Here is a 21,856-nt window from a genome sequence, read left to right on the forward strand (position 1 = left end):
CCCCCCCCCCCCCCCCCCCCGCCAAAAAAATGAAAGAAAAGAAAAGAAAAAGTAAAATCCTCTCACCTGACATTTCAGATTATTTTTTTAAATGGGAATAGAAAAATCTAGGGCTTTTTTCCCCAAGGTTCTAATGCCTGAGCCACATTGTCTCTCATCTGTCAGTGTATCCACACACATGTATAAACAGTATGCGGCACACAAGTAAGGAAATGCACATTCTAACTTAAACTTCCTTTTTTTCCTCTAATAATTTAAAAATAAAATGTAACAGCTTGGATTTTAAATATTTAATCTGGCAAATATAGGAAAAATCATGAACTACAATGTCATATTTGGCAAAGAAAAATTTGGTAGGATAAAAATATCTGTGTTTTAACATTTTAGAAGGCATTTCCAGTTATTTTAAAAATAAAATTATTTCACTGCTTCAGAAGAGAACAGAGGTAAAACTCCATTTTTGCATATGGGTCCTCATAAAGAATAGAAAAACAATTTTTATATTCATTAAAATAAATATTTAATTTCACATGCTGGCAAAAGTCCCCACAGAAAATAAAAACTTCAAGTCTACTAATGGTTCGCTACTATGTATTGGGACTTAGCTATTTAAGTCACAAAAAATAGGCTTCCCCTAAAACTATAAACTGAGTTGTAAGGTGGGATACATAAAGTTACGACATGACTCTGATTTTTTAAAAATTCTGTCTTGTCCTACACGGTTAGTATAAGGCTTTTTCCAATACTGGGCAAAGATTTATAGGGTGAAGTTTAAATGTCCGTTGTTTTAGGACTTATATATTGGTAACCAAAAGCATAGCTCAATTTATCACTTTTACCCTATGTAATGACAATAGAATATTTTTATTGTAACAGCTGAAAATGTTGAAAAGCAATTATTAAGGAAATCATAAATATGAAAAGCTGCAAAGTCGACCTCAGAAGAGTGGGGAAAAGGAAATTGTGATATGCATCATCATAAAACACGGAAACTGAAAATCTAAGCAGAAGGAATTCAAATCCCTCCAAATACCAGAATACTATCCCCCACCTCTGGTAGTAAGGAGGGCTGCAAATTTGTCCCCATCACTGTCAGCAAACAAAAGAAAGTCACTTCTACAGCCAGACCATGTCAAACAGAAGACATAGCTACTGCAGAGGGACGCCTTAAATCCACTGGGGTGTAAAGTCAGGGCTGGGGCTTTTTGTCAGCTATTACCATCAAAGAATAAGAGGAAACAGTGACATTACAGCACAATAGAAAGGTCAAACAGCTTGCAGCCATTTCGTGACCCAGACAAGTCAAGGTCAAAGGATTCAGGTAGCAACTTAGCCAGGGCATAAGTTACAGCACAAATGAATTGTTTTAACACATCAGCTTTGGTCAATTAAACCTAACAAGGCAAGTTGCATCACGTAGCAGGGTTCCTGACACCAAGGCCAGAAGCTGAGACCGACCTCATAAAACAAGGCTTTTAACATAGCATAGCAAATTTAAGGTAATCCATCCAGAAACTGCAGATGTCAGAATAATAAAATACAAGTTGTCCTAAGCAGGAACATTTTTCACACTTTAGATTTCACTAATAGAGGGGTATAGACTTCATATTGACATACTCGTGTTATTAACATAGGCATAAATGTAATCCCCTACTCACATGAATTACAGAATACACCCCATTTCAAATAACTTTCTTAACATCTGTGCTCATGATTAGATTTTTGTCCTGAACTCTGCCATTCCCTGTTAACAACGATACATTTTTCCACGGATTTTTTTTCAATGTGAGTTTTGAAAAATCAAGTTTTTAAAGAAATCTTCAGCTTCACTCAGTATCAGAATATATATGAGTGTCACTGAATATTAACCGATGCTTGTTAAATGCTTCTGTGTAGTTTTGGGGGAGATATGTGTATTTTAAAATTCAGTTGAATACTGTTTACTAAATGTTCTATTTTGAGAAACAGAGTTAAAGCTAACCAAAAATTTTAAACTGCACATACTTAGAATAAAGAATTTTTTTCAAGGGCAATTCTTACTTTCTTTTTTGCACTTGTTTAAACAAATCCCATTTTCAAATGATTTGTGCTTCATCCATAACTTACTACATGCTCTGAACTGCCTTAAAATGGGATTCTGAAAATATACAACCTCCGGGCAACTCTCAGCTAGTAAAATTACTTCATCCATCACCCCATATTTTCAATTATATAGTCCTTATTCAGAGTTCTTTAATTTGTCTGTGATTCATCAATGCTGTCCTGTTTAAACTATCATCATAAAAGAGAGAATATGTGTTTCTAAGTGTTTTATTATAAACAATATATTTATGCACAAGAAGAGTTTGCATTCCTATCTTGGAATATTGCTTGATGTAAATTTTGAAGATTTTTTTTTTCAGTGTGTGGCCTTCAATTCAGCCTCAAGGTCTTTCCACCTCATTGGTTAATTGCTAGCCATTTCTTCCAATTTTCTGAATAATATAACAACCAAAAGCCCAGCCATTCAAGTCCCATTAGCCTCACATCCTGTACCGTTCAGTCTAATACAAGCTAACCCCACAGACTCACTCCTCACTCCACGCACTTCGTTTTCACAAGTTTTCTGCAGTCTGATGATTTATTCCCTATGCCAAATCCTAACAACTGAATTCAGTTAAATTAACCACATCACATAATTAGAGTTCAAGGACCCAAGAATGTTCTTTAAAATGAGACGACATACCACGCTGCCACAGAAAAGCGCACATGATTCAGAGGAAGCCCCCCTCTTGCTATGCTTGGCGCTGAGGCTCGCTGCTGTAATCACTCCGGCTTCCCATCGCATAACCACTAGTCCTTGAGATTTCTAAAATTATTCCTCTTCCACAAGGATGGAGGGGAAAAAAGTTGGAAAACTTTGCTTTGAACATGACGTTGGCTAATCACTTGCTCAGCCTTAGCACATAACAAAAACGCCTCGAATATCGCAGGGCTCTGCTTTCAACTTCAAACTAGAAAATGCTATTCTTTCCCAAGCTGAAGAGAAATTTCTACCCAAAAAGCGAGCTTCACAGCAAGGGATCACCCTTCACTTTGCCCCTGGAATTTCAGATCGTTAGCAACCTCCCATCTCAGAAAGTTTTTCCTATGCTATTTCCACTCTCTGTCACCCTAAGCTCCCAACAAAGCGGTAATTATTCCTGTGATTTTAAAGTCAGTTATCATACAAGCCACTGGGATGCCAGAAATGAAAACTTACTTATCTCAACTTTTAAGAATTCCAGAGAATTCTGATTCAGCCTCGCACTGGGTCGGTCCCTCCCTCTTCAGGTGCTGAAATCCTAACAGGTCAGCAGAGATGTGAAGGGCAAAAGAGTGCCCTTGCAGAGTTTTTTTTTAAAGCCCACTGGCCTAGTTTTTCAGTTCAATCAAGCATAATGAACGTTTATGGGGAGAAAGTCTTTACGAAGTCAGGTATCTTGGACTGTTTCAAACTGTAATGCCAAATTTGAAAGGAAAAATTAACGGAGGATTAAAACTTTAATTTCCTTTTGGCAATTCCCTCCTAAGTTCCACAGTTAGGGAAAAACAACTAAGTAAATAAGAGATCCTACCCATTCTATATTACCTCTCTGCGTGGAAACACTCCCTCTGCTCCACTTTGGAAACCAGCAACTTTAAAGAACTTAGGCCATGGCTATAGGTGGCCTCCCTAAGTGGCCCTGCCCAGCTCCAAGGCCCACGCTGAATCTGTCAAGGAGTCAACCCTTGGGAAACCCATCCACCATCTCTGTCACTGCAATTCACAGAGCCCCAAATTACCATTATTCCTGAATAATGAACAGCATCTCCATTCTTTTACATATAGAGTCTTTTAACCACACAAGAGGCAGAGTGCACCAAATTTGCAAATCCAACCCATATCTAGGTGAGTATTTTTTATTATAAAATGTGCAGTTCTGTGGGGGGGGGGGCAGTTGGAGAGGGCCTAAGGTGGGAGGGATGCCTAATGCTGTCGGTAGGATATTTTTCCAACCTTTGCTGCCTCCAGAAAGTGGGTCACTGTATTTTTTTTTAATATTTGAAATCATAATTGATGTAACAAACGAGCCGCTCCCCCCCCCAACTCCTTTCCCTTTGAAAAGTGAAATCATATTAACAGCAATGCAAGAGCTTAGTTGCCATATCAGAACACAGATGCCAAGCTTCCCCAGCTGGTAACTGGGGCCTCCGAGTTTAACTCTTGAATTGTCTGGCAGAGCTATCTCTTATGGCAGAGATATCATGGCACAGAGGGTGAGCTTCTAGCCCCTTATCCGTGAGAAAATGGCTAAGTATCTTATCTTACAATATATGTTCCCACAAAAGTCTCATTAAGCCTTGGAGCACGTCATGCCAGTAAGAGCCACTCTTTATCTGGCGACTTGTGTGTGAGCTAGAATGCAAACAAATGTGCCCTGGAGCTCAGGAGTTCAGTCAAGGACAGGATGCTAGATGGGAAAATTTAGCAGTGTCCCCCCCAAATCCCACGTGCACACAAACTTTATGCTCTCTGAGCCCTTCGCAAATGCAAGCACACCAGATCATTCTGGAGGGCGGCCTCATTTCAACAAATTCCAAGAGCTTAGTTTTCCCCATAATGGGAAATACCTGCAAATGAAGTGAAATTTATTAAAATGTTAAAATACGCTGTCAACTTGCAAACAATTACCTACATAAGCTTTTCATAAAGAAATAATGGTTACCCAAAAGGATTCTAAAAGTCAGTAACTGAGGGAGGAAAATAATTCTTAGCATTTGCTTCCTCGCTAATGATATGTGACAACCGGGAAGGATTCTATTTCAAAAACAGTAACAATGATTACAACCTCCCCTGTAAACAAGTCACATTTTTCACAACTTTAAAATATACTTTAATTATCATAATGCTTAACAATAAAACAACGAAAGTTGCCATCCAGCAGTGGATCCTGACTTTAAGGGTTCCCCAAGGCTAAAGGAAACTCCTCCTTAATAAGAGCCATAAGCCATGAGAGGTTCCTGGACTCTCTTCAGTATCCGAAACGTGTTTAATAGGAGTGCAAAAGTACGGTCCAAAAATCAGTTAGGCTGACTTAGTTTAAACTCTGATCTGTTAAATTCAGGACAGTGGTTACTATCTCTTGAGATCTTTAAACTTCTTAGTGTGTTTTGACCTCCTTCTTCAAAACCCTTCCCTGCCTCAGGGAAAGCCCAGTCTCCCCCGCCCCAACACCCCACCCCCCGTTTCCCCTTCAGACAGGACACAGCCTGGACTCAAGGCCTCCCATAGGCCAGACTTCCTTCTCTGCAGCCCTTTGGGGTAGAACTGCTAATCCTTCTTATTAATTAATGAGATAATGGTGGTTAACCGGAAAGCAATATTAATGCTCACTATCTAGGAAACGTCAACCAAAATTATTTTAGCCTTTTGGTTGGTTTTCCTGGTGTGCAGAACTGTGTTCTGAGAATCTGGCAACATTTTGATGCAGAATTGAGAAATTCAGGAACGGAGGATTTGTATCAGACCTTAACACATAGGTTTCCTCATGAAGCTTTGCTTATTTTCTTTTTTAACATTTACACTGTTCCACGTTAGTCACTAGAAAGAAAAGTTAAATCCTCTCAACATGTTACTATGAAATTTGGAAAGCTGGAAACTCAGGGAACTACAGATTACATAAGAAATAAGCAGTGATGTGACTGAAAGCAAGAGTCAGTCATAATGAATGCATTACACATCACTACATTCAGCTAGTCTTCCACACCCTCAACGCACACCCCGCACCCTACAGCACACTTACGTCCCAGAAAGGTGTCCTGTGCAGGGTTTGCCTGGTTTTTGTTTTGTTTTGTTTTGCTTGGCTTTCGTGAATGCAATAACAAAGACAATATGGGGAATAGGTACCACCTGCCCAAGAATCACTGGACATCTTTAACATCCTTGGGAAAATGGAGGCCACTTTAGAGCTGTTTTTTCCTCTAATCTATCACAGCTTTAAAAAAAAAAAAAAAAACCAAAAAGCAACAACCTAAAAAATAAAAAGGAAGGGTTTTATATTAGCTAAGGTTTGCTGCAGCAAACAAGCAAGCAGCTCTCATTCAGGGATTGTCAAAAACTTTCCAGTGTGCCCACTGCAATGCGGATGCCAACCAACGAATCAAAGGCATTCAGCAACTAGACAAAGAGGGTCTGATGCCAACCTCGGTGCCACTGGCAACCATTATTGGCATCAAGCACAGTGTCTGCCTTTTTTTTCCCCCTCGCCTGGCACTTCACAAACAAAATGGCGGTTCTTGTAGCAACGGAACAGCCGAAGCGCAGCCCTCTGAATCAATAACGTCAAATGATTTTATGGATTTAAATGCAGTTACTCCCACATGATGTGTATATTTGAGGTAAAGTGGGGGGCTTATCTAATTTTATAAATGACTGTATTGAACATGACCTTTTACTAATGTGGAGAAATAGAAAAATGGACTAAATTGCGGTCAGTCGGGCTATATGCATCGAAGAAGCTGAATAACAAAGAGATTGAGCTTTAAAGAAAATCCTGCCTTTGTGGCCATGTGATGCAAAGGTCTAATGAACTATATATCAAAAGTGATTTCAAAATGCATAAATTTTTCCCAAAACCATATCAGATGCAGATGTAGTACTAGAGCTTGTGTCAAAGCTCTAGTAACTCTTTCCACATTTCAAAAAAAAGATGAGGCTGCTGGGCATGAAGAAAAAAAAAAAAAAAGTGTGGGTTGAACCAAAAGAGAAAGAGGGAAAAAGAAAAGCAGAGGAAGTTGGCCAACAATGGAACTTTATTATATGCTGGTCTTTATTTCCTCCTCCAGAAGAGATGCCGTTCGTGATCTCGTATAAATAACCAAGAGGACTATTGACATCTCTAGATCTGGAAATTGTCAATATATTGTAACATCACTCCACACTGCAATGCGGATGCCAACTAACAAATCACAGGCATCCTGAGCTAAACAAAGAGGGTCTGATGCCAATCCTGGTACCAGTGGCAACCATCTTTGGCATTCTCTCTGTTCTTTCTCATGTTTTCCTCCCAGTCATTTAGAAGTGCGGAGATGGAGAAAGAGGGGGGGAAAGGTAATTTTGTTGCTCGTTCTGTTGTAAACATTACAGTTCCCTTTTCTTATTTTTCCCTCATGTCTTTCTTCATACTTCTTTGCCTGATGTATAAAACCGACTTAAGTGGGTTTTCTTGTACTTAGAGGAGAAATAAAGAGTCATGATGGGAGATAGGCAGCACTTTGATTGACTACAGACTTGTCTTTCTAAATGCCTTCTTCAATCAATTGCACTGCAAAATAACATAATTAACCTACATTTTACCAAAAAGAAAAGATATCAGTTTTGAAGAAAGGAAAACACAAAAGCATCCTGATGTGACTTTTTCAAAGAAAGAGCCAACAGATGTTAAGAAGAGATGATGCACTGGCAGGTAGGAGAGGATACCAATTAGATGTACAGGGTAAAATAATGAAAGCTTTTTATGATAGAGGTTCAAAAAAACAACAAAATCAATGTTTTATCTGAAAACATGGTCTCCAAGAGTTGCTTAAAACTTCATGACTATCATGACCAATGGTGCAATGCAGAAGGCATCTATGCATTTTTCTTTCTTCAATCTATCTCCACAAATCCAAAGGATATGTTCTTTATTGTCAGTTCATCAACCAAGAGACTTGGCTGCCTGCCCCAGGAGTGAATGTACATGCATGCACACCTCAAGGACTAGCCTTCAAGCAAGTTAAAATGTGAGTAGCAGTGAAGTGGTTGCAAATCTTCCCTCCCTGCACTAAAAAGTTGCATGGCCCACTTTTTAAAACTTTACTTCCAGCCTTGACTTTCACAACACACTTAAAACACGTTCACAGTCAATCCAGCACAGATATACAGCCCACCTTAGGATGTCACCTCCTAGACAGCTGTCAATCAAATTAAGTGTCATGTGTTTATGAGCTTTTATTTTAGGACACACAGGGCAAAAATATATTTTTCTCTAAACCATCACTACTTGGACTTCAATTGTTAAATGCATGGTAATGGCAAATGCAATGTCTCGACAACAACAAAAGTAATAGTTTCAAATATATCATGTCCAGCATCTTATTTAAAATCAAACTAAAAATTTTTAAATGACATTTAAGCATAGCTCTAACACTATATCAAGGAATTATAAAGACAAGCACGTAACAAGTACCTAGATTTCTGAGTCAAAAGAGTAATTCTGGTATTTCATTTTTTTGGATAATAATAAAGTTCATACCAATTTACTGAATCCCAGACTTATATAACGAATATCAGATAACCCGTCTGCCACCTCAGTATCTGCAGGCCATTTCCCTACCACCAGGCCAAGTTAGGAAATGACCCACCATCTGTGGCAGATCAAACTTCAGTCCACTTTTGGTATGCTGCTTTTTAAAATGATGTTGCTAATACATGGAAATCCGTATCTTGACACATTTATTTGAAGAAAAGAAATCCTCACTTATTTAAAGGAAAATACAAAATAATAATAAAGAAACATATTTCATGAACTCAAAAAATACTCAGCAAAAATATCCCCTATTTTTGACATTTATACCACTGTCTTTATCAGGTATTTTTTTTTTAATAGGTATGGTATGTGGTTTCTGCATTCTTTTTGAGATTTATTTTAAACCAGTGTAACCAGTCCACTTTCTGTTTTTGTTCTGTAAGGAGAGCTGCAACTTTTCTCCTCAGTAAGTTTTGTGAATTCACATTCAAGTAAACTAATGATATTAAGTATTCCCAAGTCACGCTGGGAAAATATTATACCATAAATTATTTAAACAAGAACTATAATCCATCTAATCTATGGCGAATATTACACAATCAAAAGGAGGTGTTGATAGATATATTCAAATTAAATAAATCTAGGTCCACGTAAGATACACTTTCTGGTATTGGCTATCTTAAGCATTTTGTAATAGGAAACGTTAATTCTATTTTCGGTGCAATAGGACTAAATTCGTGAGCAAAGTTCATCTACCTTGTTAGTTACGAGGCCAATACAAAGATTATTAAACAGCGGTTTGACTATTCATAAATAAAGTTACATTTTCAAACTGAGAAATGACTAGACACAAGGAATGCAGCCGAGGACAAAAAGTGAATTGTAATAAACTATACTTTTCAGACTAGTCTGTGTCTTTGAAAAGGTATATTATTTCAAAGACATTTGAAAACGCATCTCTTTGTGGTCTTTCCCAAAACACCCACGCCTATCCGGGTATGAAAGCTCCATGCCTGTGTCCATGGCTGGCCCATGGGAGTGGACATGGGAGTGGAAGAGGGCAGGCCACTCTACCCAGAGGGGGTGAAGGAGATCTAGGGGCCTCGAGGAACATCCAACCCAAGCCAGCTGTTCCGTATATGGGGTTTGTGGGCAGTGTTTGCCATACTAGAAGAAAGAACAATCTGCTCCTACCTTGCTCCTGCACGTAGTATGCCAAAAACAAATCAAGCTCCTTAACTGATACTGTGATATGATGTGGCTGGACACAAAGTGCTGGGTTTGTGCAATGTGGGGATTTCATGAGCCGCTCTCCATCGGTACTTTCCAAGGGGATGCCTTTGAACAGGATCACCATGACTAGATCCAGACGCCAGACTTTGTCTGCCTGTCGCAGGCAGTCGATTCTCCTAATCTTACCCTTCTGGTCGGGATTGGATAAGACACAGCATGGGTGCTTCTTGCCAGTCACGGTGAGCACAAAGTCCTCTCGATACTCCTGGCGGATGTCTTTGCGCAGTTTGGCCAGGAGCCTGGATGCCCACTTCTGTTTGATTTCAGGCTTTTCGCTGAGAAGCTCATCTTTGACTGCTCTTTCTTCATCCTTTGACATTCGCTTCTCGTGCTTTTTAAAGTACTTGCGTTTCCGAGCCTGCAGGTTGAACCAAGTGTAGGCGATTGCACGGACATGTGGAAGGAGTGCCTCGATGAATGGGTGAAATTCATCCTGTGGAAGATGAAGGGGGGGGGAGAAAGAAGACAGACACAGTCAGCTTAGTTTTAAAGGCTCAAAAAATAAATAAATAAATAAATAAATAAAACTACAGTCCATTCCCAATTCATTACAAAAAGTTATGCATAAAAATCACATTCTTTTCTTATTTAAAATTATCAAAATAGCAGGAGAAGAAGAAAATAAAGTATGCCAAGCAGCCCCTTTTCCACCAAAATATACAGGTTGATTCTGCCTCCTAAAAAGAAAATAAGATTTATATTTGTATTTCCACTCTGGCCCCATCCCCCTCATTCCCACCATGCATCCTACATTCCTTAAAATGTAAGTAACCAAGGTGCTTGGCACCTAATTTAATATTTAAATATTTGATTGACCAACTAACACTAAGCAGTACCATTTTACAAAGAACACAGTGAGATTTTTTTTTTTTAATCGGAGCAGAGCTGTTCAGACGGCAGGAGCGATGCCACAGTTCATTTCTCTTCTCTGTGGCACAGAAACACAAAGCATATAGATGCTCAGTGTAATGCCACACAGTTCCCGCTTTTGGAGCATGCTCTCAGCAAGAGGCTGCTGGTGGCACAAAGAGCATGCGCCATTAAACTTGATCCATTTTCTTATCAAACGTCCAACATTCCAACACTGAAACAGCACCATTCCAAGAGTGGTAACTAGAGAAACCGGTATACAGTGAGGGAAAGTGGGCAAAGGACACAGCTTGTCGTATCAGTGTCCCGAACAGAAGGTTTCCATACTTTGAGCAGTGCATTCTCTCCCTCCACCACCAGCACTCGCCTCCAAGACACACGCACGCACGCCATACACACACACACACACACTCACTCACTCTCACACTCTATTCTCTCACAGACACACTCTTTCCGTTTTTCAATAAAAGTTTCTAAAGTTGAAAATAAAAATTATATGAATGTTCTTCCGGCAGCTTTCCTATAGAATCTGAAGCCCCACAGAGTCAGTTAATTTGTTAACCGATCACATGAGTATGGCAATTCTTCTAAACAAAAATCAATCTGAGGTGAACAATGAAAAATGGTAACTTGGCACCAACTTTACATGCTTTGTGTCTCTGCATGCGGTGGCAGGGTGACACCAGGAGTGCACCGCTGGTCACTTACTGCTTTTGTGGAATCAATACAATTCATTTGCTACGCATGTGAATTCTCCGGTCGGAGTGTGGGTGCACGTATGCATGGCTTGTGAGTCTGCACGTGTATCGACTCTCCAGTATCCTGTCTTTTGAATGAAGTGGTTTTACCTTAGGCTCCTGCATTTTCCCTGCCTGTTCCATCTAAGCCTTTTTTTAAGGGAGGGAGGCAGTGAGCAATGGCAGATCATCTTCACCTACAGATATTTCAAGTTACTTCCCAAAGCAGTTCGTGTTTCATTACTTCCTGCCATAGGTAAAACCTGTCTCATAAGCTTAGGCCTATTACTGCTCAGAGAAAGAGCTAACATCCTGTGCAGGCATACTGTACGCGTGTAATAAACCAAGATCCGAAGCAAATAAGAACTTCCCACCGCGGCCACTTTTCTGGACACACTGAATGCACCGTCACCCCAACCAGGAAAATAACTTTCTCTAACTTATCGTATCCCAACTTAGAATTGACACACTAGGGCTGGTCACCCTGAATTGCGTGGAATAAATTCTATCTAACCAGCAGTCTGATGAATGCCATGAGGGTAAAGATGAAGAAAGTGCAACTAAGGACACTCTAACAAAGAAGGTGGCCAAAGAAAATGCCCTATGGGTTTGAATCCATTTTTAAGATGAAATTCGAGTTTTCGGTGCTAAAGACTACAGCGTGTTCGCGGTATGCGTTTCACACACGGAAAAGGTGTATGTCCCATCCAATCACTAACACAGTTATCAAGTGTTTTAACATATTGCTGTAAAACGTTCCTCCGGCAGAATGAGTATAAATCAAAATTTTATAACAATACAGAATGCAGATGATTACATCACAGCATGAGGCATAACCAAATGCCATAGAGGAAATCATTAAACCGATCAGTAGTTTCCAGCAGAGATTTGAACAATTCGGTTACTATGCAAGCACATTAAACTAGGCCATGGAAAGAGTTAAACCACAATCTGTTCTTTGTGTGGGAAGGCAGCCCTGCTCACAGCAACCACAGCCCATGATAAGACCTCCCTATCTCCATATACTTTCTGATGCCATGCTTTCAGCTTTCACTGTAACTACAAAAACTTTGTTTATCCCCCTTAGAAATAATGCAAAGGAAGCCCCATTTAAGGAAGTGTGGACTTAAACGTGCTTTGGGAACTCACTTCCTATAATCTGACTTTTACTACGATTTATTGATATGATTAAAAAACATACATACATACTCATCAGCTAAGGACTTGAGAATGTAAAGAATAGGTGGGGGAGCTTTGTCTCATTCATTTTACCCTTGCCACGCTTTTAAAAATATTGCATTATTGCAACAGATACTAAGCGGTGCGGTAACTCTTAAGTGCTTACATCCTTAAGTACTATGTTCAGTGACATTTCATTTTCTTATAAAGACATCAAACATACTTTTGATTAAATTTGTTTGAGTTTCAAATCATCTGTCATGTAATAAATCCCAAAATTCTAATAAATTATTTTAAACAATCAAAATGCAAATTTGAAAACTGAATTTGGAATTTGTTAGCAAATGCACACAAAACAATGTGGGTTTTTTTTTTTAAGGTTGCCTTGAGTTTGTTGCCAATGCTGCCAAATAATGTTTTAAAACATAGGTTTTTTCTTACTGACAAATGGAAACAGCAAACTTGCTCAGTCCACAAAGTTGCCTTATAAAAATGTTTCAGGGTTTTACTATTCTGTGGATTCCTTTCAAGTGAAACACTTGACAAGGAGACATAACCTCCAAAAAAATGATAAGTAGAGGTTTGTTATAAGTCACATACACTTCTGTATTAACATGCCTAAAATGTCATCTCCCAAGTGTGACTGTTTTCTAACACTGAGCTGCAATACATTTTTAGTAATTTTGAGTGACACGCATATGAAGCATAGTAACTGTCTTCATCCAAAAAAAAAAAAGTGATAAAGGAATTAAATGTCCTAATTAATAGGTTATCACAATAACACTTTAAACCATTATTAAAGTTTTTTTTTTTTTTTTTAAGCTAAGCATATAAGTGACCTAAGATCTAATGGCTCTACACTAAGGTAATATGCCACCTCTCCCTTTTAGAGTATTTATTAAAATTCATTGACATTTCTCTTTTAAAACTTCCTTTAGTTGAACTAAATTGATAAAATAAATAACCAAGTTACAAATATCAAATGTAAAAGTAAACAATTCTAATTCCACCAGAAATATTTATTTTTCTTTACAGAAACAATGGTTTCCATGAAAGGGATGGAAAATTAGATCAACAGAGAGGTGGAAGAGTAAATACTAGATATTCTTGAGGTACTGCTATATAACAATAAACCATTTAAAATATGTTCCATGAAGAACTTGAAATTTTAATAATTCAATGCAGTCACGCCAAGTGAAAGTTTTATTAAGGATTTACATTATTTTTAGAAAAAGCAAAATATTAAATCATATATGAAGGTTCTTAGTTTTCCTTTTATATCTGATTTGTACTGAAGTATAAATACTGATTTATAAGGATATACTGACACTTTTACATAACATTTTGCTAAATATCAACAACTTTAACTGTAGCTCCTTTTGAATTAAAATTCCTTCTAAAACCTAGATACTTTATTGCAACAGCTGAGACACTTTGTAAAGTTTTCAACCAATTAAGAATGTTTCTCTATTCTGTATTTACACATCCTAAAAAACATTTTGCTATAGCTAATAGACTCTTATAACACAAAGCTAAACTACTGGTCTGATATAAAAGTAACACTATTAATGTACTCTTACTTTTTGCAACACCTTACATTACCTATAAAGTCACAGAGATACTGAGAATTGGAAAGCTACAATTCCTTCTTAAGTATAGGCCTGAAATCCCCATAACAGTTTTAATACGTCAACCTAGATTTACATTATTAAAACAAGAGAGAATGTTAGTCATCATGAATTAGTGTTGTTAAGTATGTGTTCTTGAATACTAATGTGATAGCTGAATGATTATGCTGTATATGCTCCTAATATTCCATATGTCACGATGCTGCAATGTTATTTCCAACTTATAGAAATTACGATAAAGCTAGTGACTTTACAGTGCATATTTAGAGGAAATAAAAAAATGCAGTGTAATCACTAGCAAGGTTTCTGAGCAGCTGATGCTAGAAATATAAATTAATATAGAAAAGCAATCCTTTGCAGGTGAGAATAAGTGATGCAGTACTTTGTAAGCGAAAAAGCTTACCTCAATTTGTTTTATTTGAACTAGGCTTCAATAATGTAGAGATAATACCAAATGAACATGGTTTACCAGAAAGAAAAAAATATCCTGCTGATAGGTAATATGAAAGGTAACTTTTACAACTAAAGGTAATTCGTTATACCTGAAACAGTTTCATCGTCATATTTATTGTCCATTATTTGTAGCTTTTAAAATACAAATAACTCAGCAACTCATTTTTCCAGTTTTGTTAAAGTGCACGTTACTTGCTGAAAATAGCCATATCTAAGTTAATCATACTCAGATGCCAAACAAAATATAAACAATAAAAAATGTGTCAGCCAAAAAGCTACAGGACTGTATCCAATCACTGAATAAGCCTTATCATTGTTTTCATCTTCATTCACAATTTATGAATGCCTCGGTCCTTTCCAATCACAATGGCTTCTAATTGTCATACAATTGAAATCTTAATCATTTGTCCATTATAAAAATGTATCATCGTGATATTGGATTTTTTTAAAAATTATAACACAACTAAGACCTGGCGACACTTGTTTAACTGTGTAGTTTTCTATGGCAATGTCCAAGAAAATGGTTATCAATTACCAATGGTGACACTTCCTCCTCAAAGCTGAAGTCAACAGTCCCACACCTTTCGAGGTTTAAAATAATGCTTCAAATAACAACTCTGGGCTGATATTTAGTTAGTTCGCCAGTTGGTTAGTTAGCTGGGCAGCGATGAAAACCGCCCCCAGGTAAGTCCGTTCGGTCTCACCACTTTTCCATTTGACCGTCTGGCTTAAAATTATATAAATTGTGTTCTTAAAAATGCATCAAGCCAGTGCTTTATTTCATAACGTTGTTCCTAAAGTCTTAGGACAATTTTCAAAGTGAATTTTTTAAAAAATGACCTTACTTTTCCAGCATTACTTTCTGCCTTCCGAGCTACGCCCAAATATCATCAAATGAACAGGTCTCCACAAAATGAACATGTTCTAAAGTCCTTAACTTTCCCCAAGACCAACTAACTCGTGTCAACGTAAAGACTGCCTCTGTGGTGTGGTCACTGGAAACCTCAAAGTGCGGATCACGATGGACCAGAGTTTCAGATCCCCAAATTAAGCAAAGGAATGGGTCTCCGGACCACAACCTCCGACTCGCTTCGTCGCCCGCCCACTGCCTGCAGCGGAGTCCACAGGCGCCCACAAGGACTCGTGCTACAGTCCCCTCGCCCAAGTTCACTGGTTGTTTATAAGGGCTCTGTCCCTCCGTAAAGCTCCTCTAAAGCCCGAGTCGGTCTCAGCGCTCCAGCGACCGACAGGGGTGGCGGTCACCCTGGGCAGGGGCGCCGCACAGCAGCAGGCACTCGGGGGGCCGCGCAGGGGCTGGCGCTCCCGGGCCGGGGCCCTGCCCACCCCCGGCGGCCTCGCCCGGCCCAGCCGCCCTGGCAGCGCGCGGGCGCCCGCTCCCCGAGCCCAGGGCGCGGGGTCGGGCGCGCGGAGTGGCCTCGGGCGAGCGGCCGCGCGCCGGCTCCCACGCCGCCCCGCAAATCCCGCCGCAACTCCGGGCCACTTCTGCGAGGGACAGGGATGTACGGAGGTTAACTAAAGCCGTTAATTGTCCGCAGACCAGAGCAACAAAACAAAACAAAGGCATTTCGGACTAGAGAGAAAGCTCGAGAGAGCGACCGAGACATGTACCTGAGTGAGACAGATGGGAGAATACATCATGACTTCGCCTTAAAACGCACTTTCCCGGAGATGCGCAAGAAAATCTTCGAGAAGCAAGAATTTCATCTATTCATTTTACAGTCATCTGAGCCCCGCGATGCGTTCAATCAGGACGGGGCTCTGCGCTGGATCACCGCAACTTCACAACAAACCCAGTCCTCCTTAAATAGCCAAAGATTCAAGTTCACTCGGCGTGCTAGATTTCCCGGGGTGAAATCCAATCTACACTTTTAACCCTCTTGCAGTCCGAGCGCGCTGGCCCTGCTCGCCGAGGCCGCCGCCGCCGCCGCCGGTGTTGGCTGCTTTTCGCCTGGGTTTGGGATTTATTTTCTGTTTTGCAGTTGTTGTTGTTGTTGGGGGCTAGGGGGTGCGCGAAGGTTCGGCGTGGGTTGGATTGGGGTGGTAGTTGGTGGTGAAATGCTTTTTTAAAAAAGGCGGGGAGGGGGGGGGCGCGGGAGAGAGCGCGGGAGGGAGAGCGAGGAGAATGTGTCACCGCGCTGGGAAAGTTCAAGGTTACAGCCCCGAGCACTGCGGCAGGATTCCGGAGTGGCGATCGCAGGCGAAACTTTGCCGCGAGCCGACCATGTGTGTGCGCGAGGGGGAGCGTGAGCGAGTGCGCGCGGGTGGCGGGGCGCGCGCGGGAGAGGGCCGGGTGGGGGCGGGGTGGGTGGGGGAGAAGGGAGAGGCTGGGGTGAGGGAGGGGGCTCGGGCGCAGGTCTCCCGGGCGGAAGAGGCTCGCGGCGCGGCCCCCGGCTGCAGCCGCCGCCGCCGCCGCCCGCGCCGGCTCTTCCACGCCCGGCCGCCCGCCTCGCCCCGCGTCTGACCCGGCCGAGCGAGGAGGCTGCTGCTGCCGCCGCCGCTGCCCAGAGCCCAGGGGGATCGGAACGAGCTCCTGAAAAATCCCAAACGATAAATCCCGCTCTCCCGCTCGGCTCCAAACTCGTCTCTTTTCTGTTCTGGGCTCTTTTTTCCCCTCCCTCTCTCGCTTTCTTTCGTTGCAAAACTTGGAAGTTGAAATTTTCACCGGTTCCACCCTCTGGACCCCGCTCGAGCTCTCTCCAAATCAGACTTAAGGATTGTTTTATTATTTAATTACACAATCATCGCTTTACTCCTCCTCCTGCAAACGCGCATTCCTTTTGCACCAGCCTCTCCACACCCCCCGCCCCCCACCTTCCTCCTCCTCCTCTTGCTTCTCTCTTTCTCTTCTCTCTCTCTCCCTCTCATTTGTTAAAGGTCTAATATCGGTGCAACAGAACCATGACTTTTTTTTCTTTCCAAACTAGATCTTTCCGCCCTTTGGGCAAGTCCCGCACTCTCCCCACACCACCACACACACATACACACCCCCGAAAGCCCGCCCTGGAAGAGGTATTTCTGTGCTCGCTGCGGACTCTTTAAGCCGCGGGAATATCCGAGTGGGAGAAGCACTGAGCCGGTCTGGGCCCGAGAAAGGAACGAATGGAAAATTCCCTCACACCCAGGCCGCCCCGGGGCCCAGGCTGGGGCGCCGACTCTCGCACCCGGGGCGGGCGCGGTCCGCCAAGCCCGCCGGCTGAAGGGAGGAGGGGCAGGCCGAGGAGGCGGGGGCCTGAGCGAACTTCGGCTCAAGTAGTTGGGGAGCGCCGGCGCGGACGGGGGGCGGGGGCGGGGTCCTCCGGGGTCTCCCCAGCGCGAGCCCGCGCCCCGGGGCAGCTCGGCAGAAGCGGCGCGCCGCGCTTCGCCGCGGTTTGCCGCGCTCCCGGGGGTGCCCAGTGCACGTGGCCTCGCTCGGAGCGGGAGGATCGGGCCGAGCTGCCGCCGCCGCCTCCTGCTCCCTCCTCCTTCTCCTCCTCCCGCGGCCCGCTCCGCTCTCCTCCTCCTGCAGCCCCGCTGGCTCGCTCCCAATCCCCACCCCCTGGGGCCCGGCGCGCCGGCGGAAAGCGGCTCCCTCCCCGCCGGGGTGCAGGCAGGGCGGGGCGGCGGCGCGCCCGAAGCTGCGGGGAGGGCGGGCGCGCGCGCGAGCGGGGTGCGTGTGCCGCTACAGCCCTGCAGAGGCGGCCGCGCCGGCCTCGCTCCCGCGCGCAGGGCCCCGCCCCCACCCCGGCGGCGAGCCGCGGGGTCCCGAGTGAATGAACTTGATTTCGGGTATTTGGAGGGAGGCGATTTGCCTTGCACCCTTTCTGTACGCGCCCGCGAGCGCGCGCGCGTACACACACACACACACACACACACACACACACACTCACACACACACACACACCACTCCCCGCCCCCCAAATTCCGGTTTTCGGCAAGGGGTGGGTGGGGAAGAGGTGGAAGCAAAGGCTGTCCAGACAATGGAGAGAGGAAAAGTGAGTGCCAGGGGCTCCGCGTCTACCTAGCTGGGGGCTGCCAGGGGCGGTTGGGGCCACGAAGAGGACTCGACTGCCCCAGCCCCAGGGCGGGGCCGCCCCTGCTCCCAACTGTGCTGTTAGGGTCTGGCGGGGCTCTCTGATTCTCCTTCCCTCTTCTCCTCTTCCTCTCTTTCGGTTTTCTTCCTCAACTTTCTCCTTTCTCTCGCTCTTTCCCGCTTCTGCCCACCGCCCCCCCCCCCGGTCCCCCCAGCGGACCTGAGGGAACCAGTGACTTTTTCCTTCACCAAGTGGGAGTTATCCACATCAAGCATTTCACAACGACACATCAAGAAAAGTAGGCAGGTTCAAGTCAACCATGAAATGGTCACTTTTTAACCCCGTCCTGTCCTCATTAGGGAAATGCTCAAACACAGTCCGTTTTCAAAGAGCGCTCTTAATGAGGCGAGCTTGCCAAGTCTACCAGCTGCAGCCCCCGTAAACCCAGAGCCCAAAGAAGAAAGGCGCTGGGGGGTGGGGAGCTGAGGAGGCCGGAGAGGGGGAGCGGTGGATCAGGGAAGACAGGTAAAGTCGGGGAAATTTCGAGAACTGCCCCGAGTTAACCCTTCAGGGCACACACCACTGGGAGCAGCCTCCCTGCTCCCCCCGGAGGCAAATCCTCTAGTCAGCGTTCTGACAACGTTAATTTCCTTTGTGTGGGTCATTTCTTCTTTTTGAAAAGCCAGGATAAAGTTGACAGTCTTTATAGATGAAAGGATGAGGTGACAGTCGGGATTAATGCAAATAAATACTCGTTTCTCTCTCAGAAAATTTTAGGCGATCTCAGATTAAATATAAAAACCCCAAAGCATCACTTTGTATCGCACATTATGCTGCCTCTCTCTTCTCTCGTAGCAAGTCTGAGGGGAGGGGGCGGGGAAGCGTTACTGATAATACCAGCTTTAACTACTGGAGTTTCCCTTTGAACAAATACTCAATTTAACCAGAGTTAATTTACCATAAAAGACATTCCCCTTGGCACGAATGCACTCATGTCCTTGAACACACCTCTTTGAATGCCTGGGCTCTTACAGAAGCCATTATTCCGGGGTCTCTTTAAAAATCCGGAGCCCATCTCTCTCTCTTTCTCTCCCTCCCTCCCTCCCTTCTTCCCTCCCTCCACACCACACCACCCCCAGTGAAATCCTGGCACCCAGAGAGCGCTCCTTTCAGCCAGAGATCCCAGAACCAGCCGCTGTCCCCTGGCAAAAGAGGCCCAGGGCCGAGCCCTGGGCAAGTGTCTGCAGAGGTCGTACCCCTCCTCCCCTATTAGCTTCCCTTACCAACAGAAACCATTTCCCTCTGCCACCAAAACTAGGTTGCATCCAAAAGTTTCTCACAAGCTTAAAAAAGAAAAGCGAAAAATTGACAACTGTTACACAGAAGAACCCACAAATCTGCAGCAGCACCAGGGGTGAAGAAGCAGCGACAGACCCAGGTAAGATCCCAGAGAAGTGAAGATGTCTGGGGCCTCCCAGGCCTATCTCTGAGGGGTTCAAATCTCTCTCAGGTGCTCCATGTTTGTAGAGCGCTTGTGGTTGGGGACAGTCTGATGAGCATGGAGGATGCTTGGTAGTTTTGAGTTTTGATGTGTTTCCAGGAAAAGGAAAATTGAGAAAGGAGTAATGGTGAGATGGGGTGAACGAAAAGGGAAGAAAGAATGAGCAACAGAGACATCCTGGAAGGGCTTCCTGGGTGCTCAGTTTATATGGCTTTGACTGGCCATTCAGGCCTGGGAGCCATGGGCAGGATGGCTGACATTCCCCCCCACACCCCCCCAAAAAACACTGCTTCTTGTCCAGCCAATGTCAAGGTCACTGCAGGCCTTCCCAGGATGAACTTTAAGGGAGACTTTTGTAAAGAGAGACTGGTAGATTTGGGTGTATGGGACATCTGGCTTCTCTCAGAACATTCATCCATTACCTTTGATTTGAGAAGTACCAATCTTTTAAATCCCAGGTAGAAGAGTAGAGAGAGGAAGTGAGAAAGTACATGCATTTTATTCACTTTCCCTTTTTTCCAGAATGTCTGTGCCATGGTATTAAGAGTGCTGTTAAAGTATCTCTGAGAAGTTTCTGATACTATTAAAATGGGCCAAACACTTCTTAGCTTTGGATACTTACCTCTCCCTAAACTCTCTTTCTTCTCTCTCCCCCACACCAAAAGGTAATGACAAGCCAATTGCATTCACCCCAAAATCTGGTTTGAGGAACTAGAAAGAAGTGAAAGCCTCCTGCAGCAACAGGAATATTTGATATTTCAGAATTACTAAAATCTCCTCCCTATATCACTTACTCCCTGCCACCTTAGAGGGGAAAAAAGTTTCTTTGCTGACAGTTTGTTGACTTCAAGAAGGAATGCCAGTGCTTCGGGAGACTGGATTTTTCAAAACTCAATCGTATATTTGAAAAATTAAGCAAGTTACCCAGTTGGAGCCTTTCACCGACCTCCAGAGAGGACTTGACATCTGAAGTATCTATCAATATTGATTTTCTTTTAACCTTCTCCCTTCTAAAGAAACTCAGTGACAGGTTGCAAATCCTGGGCAGTTTAGGGAAAGGTTTCTTGGAGCTTAACAAAGCTGTCATTTTCAATACACCCGATGACTTTTTTTTTTTTAGCTCTTGAATGTGATTTGAGGGGAGGCTCAACAACCACACACCCTGGCCCTATCGCCAATATCAATATTTTAAAACTAAATACAAAAGAGACAGATGACCTCCTGACCCCAGGAAACAGGCCTGCAAAACTGCAAGTATCCACCACACCATGCCCAGGGACCTTTCCTTCTTCCAGATGAACCACAAAAATCATACATGTGTAGCCGGGAAAACACAATTTCATATCCACAAGCAGGAACACCAAAAATCCACTCAAAAGCACATACATAAACAACCAACAAGTACTGAAATTGCCTGCACTTGATGGGAATTGCAAAATCATGCCCAGCTCTCTCAGCCCTTAAACTACTACTGTCAAATTAGGGTAGCAATTTTTCCCTCCTAGGAAGTTCACAACTGGTTAGCTTCCCCACCCCACCCTCCCACCCCCCACTGCCAGTGCTTTGCCTTTCACTGAAACGAATAAATAACCGTGGACTTTTCTTCCCTCCTCTGGGAGCTGTTTGATGTCCCCTGAGGACAAAACTAAATGAGAAAAATGACGCTGTTAATAATGTCGCTGCTGAAATGCCTGTACTCGACTGTTAAAAAAAAAAAAATACTATCCCACTAAGTGTGCTTACATTTCGGGCACATTTACAAGCCACGACTGAATGTGAACAGCGATTGGGCCAGATTCCTCTATTAAGGTTAGCCCGTTTCCACTTCTCTCCAGAGATGAAGCCAGTTCATCAGCAGAGATTCCCAACTTCTGAA

General features: G+C 43.1%; 1 protein-coding gene across 9 annotated transcripts in view; it reads right to left on the minus strand.

Moving 5' to 3' along the window:
* Positions 1 to 21,856, minus strand: part of NFIB (nuclear factor I B) — a 450,766-nt gene that overhangs the window by 217,696 nt on the left and 211,214 nt on the right. For 4 of the 9 annotated variants that reach the window (XM_044920497.1, XM_021682444.2, XM_021682441.2 and 1 more), the window contains exons 1-2: positions 16,078 to 16,757; positions 9,483 to 10,014 (exon numbers count right to left, since the gene is read on the minus strand). In XM_044920497.1, the coding sequence (XP_044776432.1) occupies positions 9,483 to 10,014; positions 16,078 to 16,107 (562 nt within the window). In that variant the 5' untranslated portion in view covers positions 16,108 to 16,757. Of the gene's footprint in view, positions 1 to 9,482; positions 10,015 to 16,077; positions 16,758 to 21,856 lie in introns of those variants that run through there. The other 5 variants (XM_044920499.1, XM_044920496.1, XM_044920495.1 and 2 more) reach the window with 2 other exon arrangements.

Source organism: Neomonachus schauinslandi, chromosome 13 (genome assembly GCF_002201575.2).
Source record: "Neomonachus schauinslandi chromosome 13, ASM220157v2, whole genome shotgun sequence".
NCBI classification, from domain to species: Eukaryota; Metazoa; Chordata; class Mammalia; order Carnivora; family Phocidae; genus Neomonachus; species Neomonachus schauinslandi.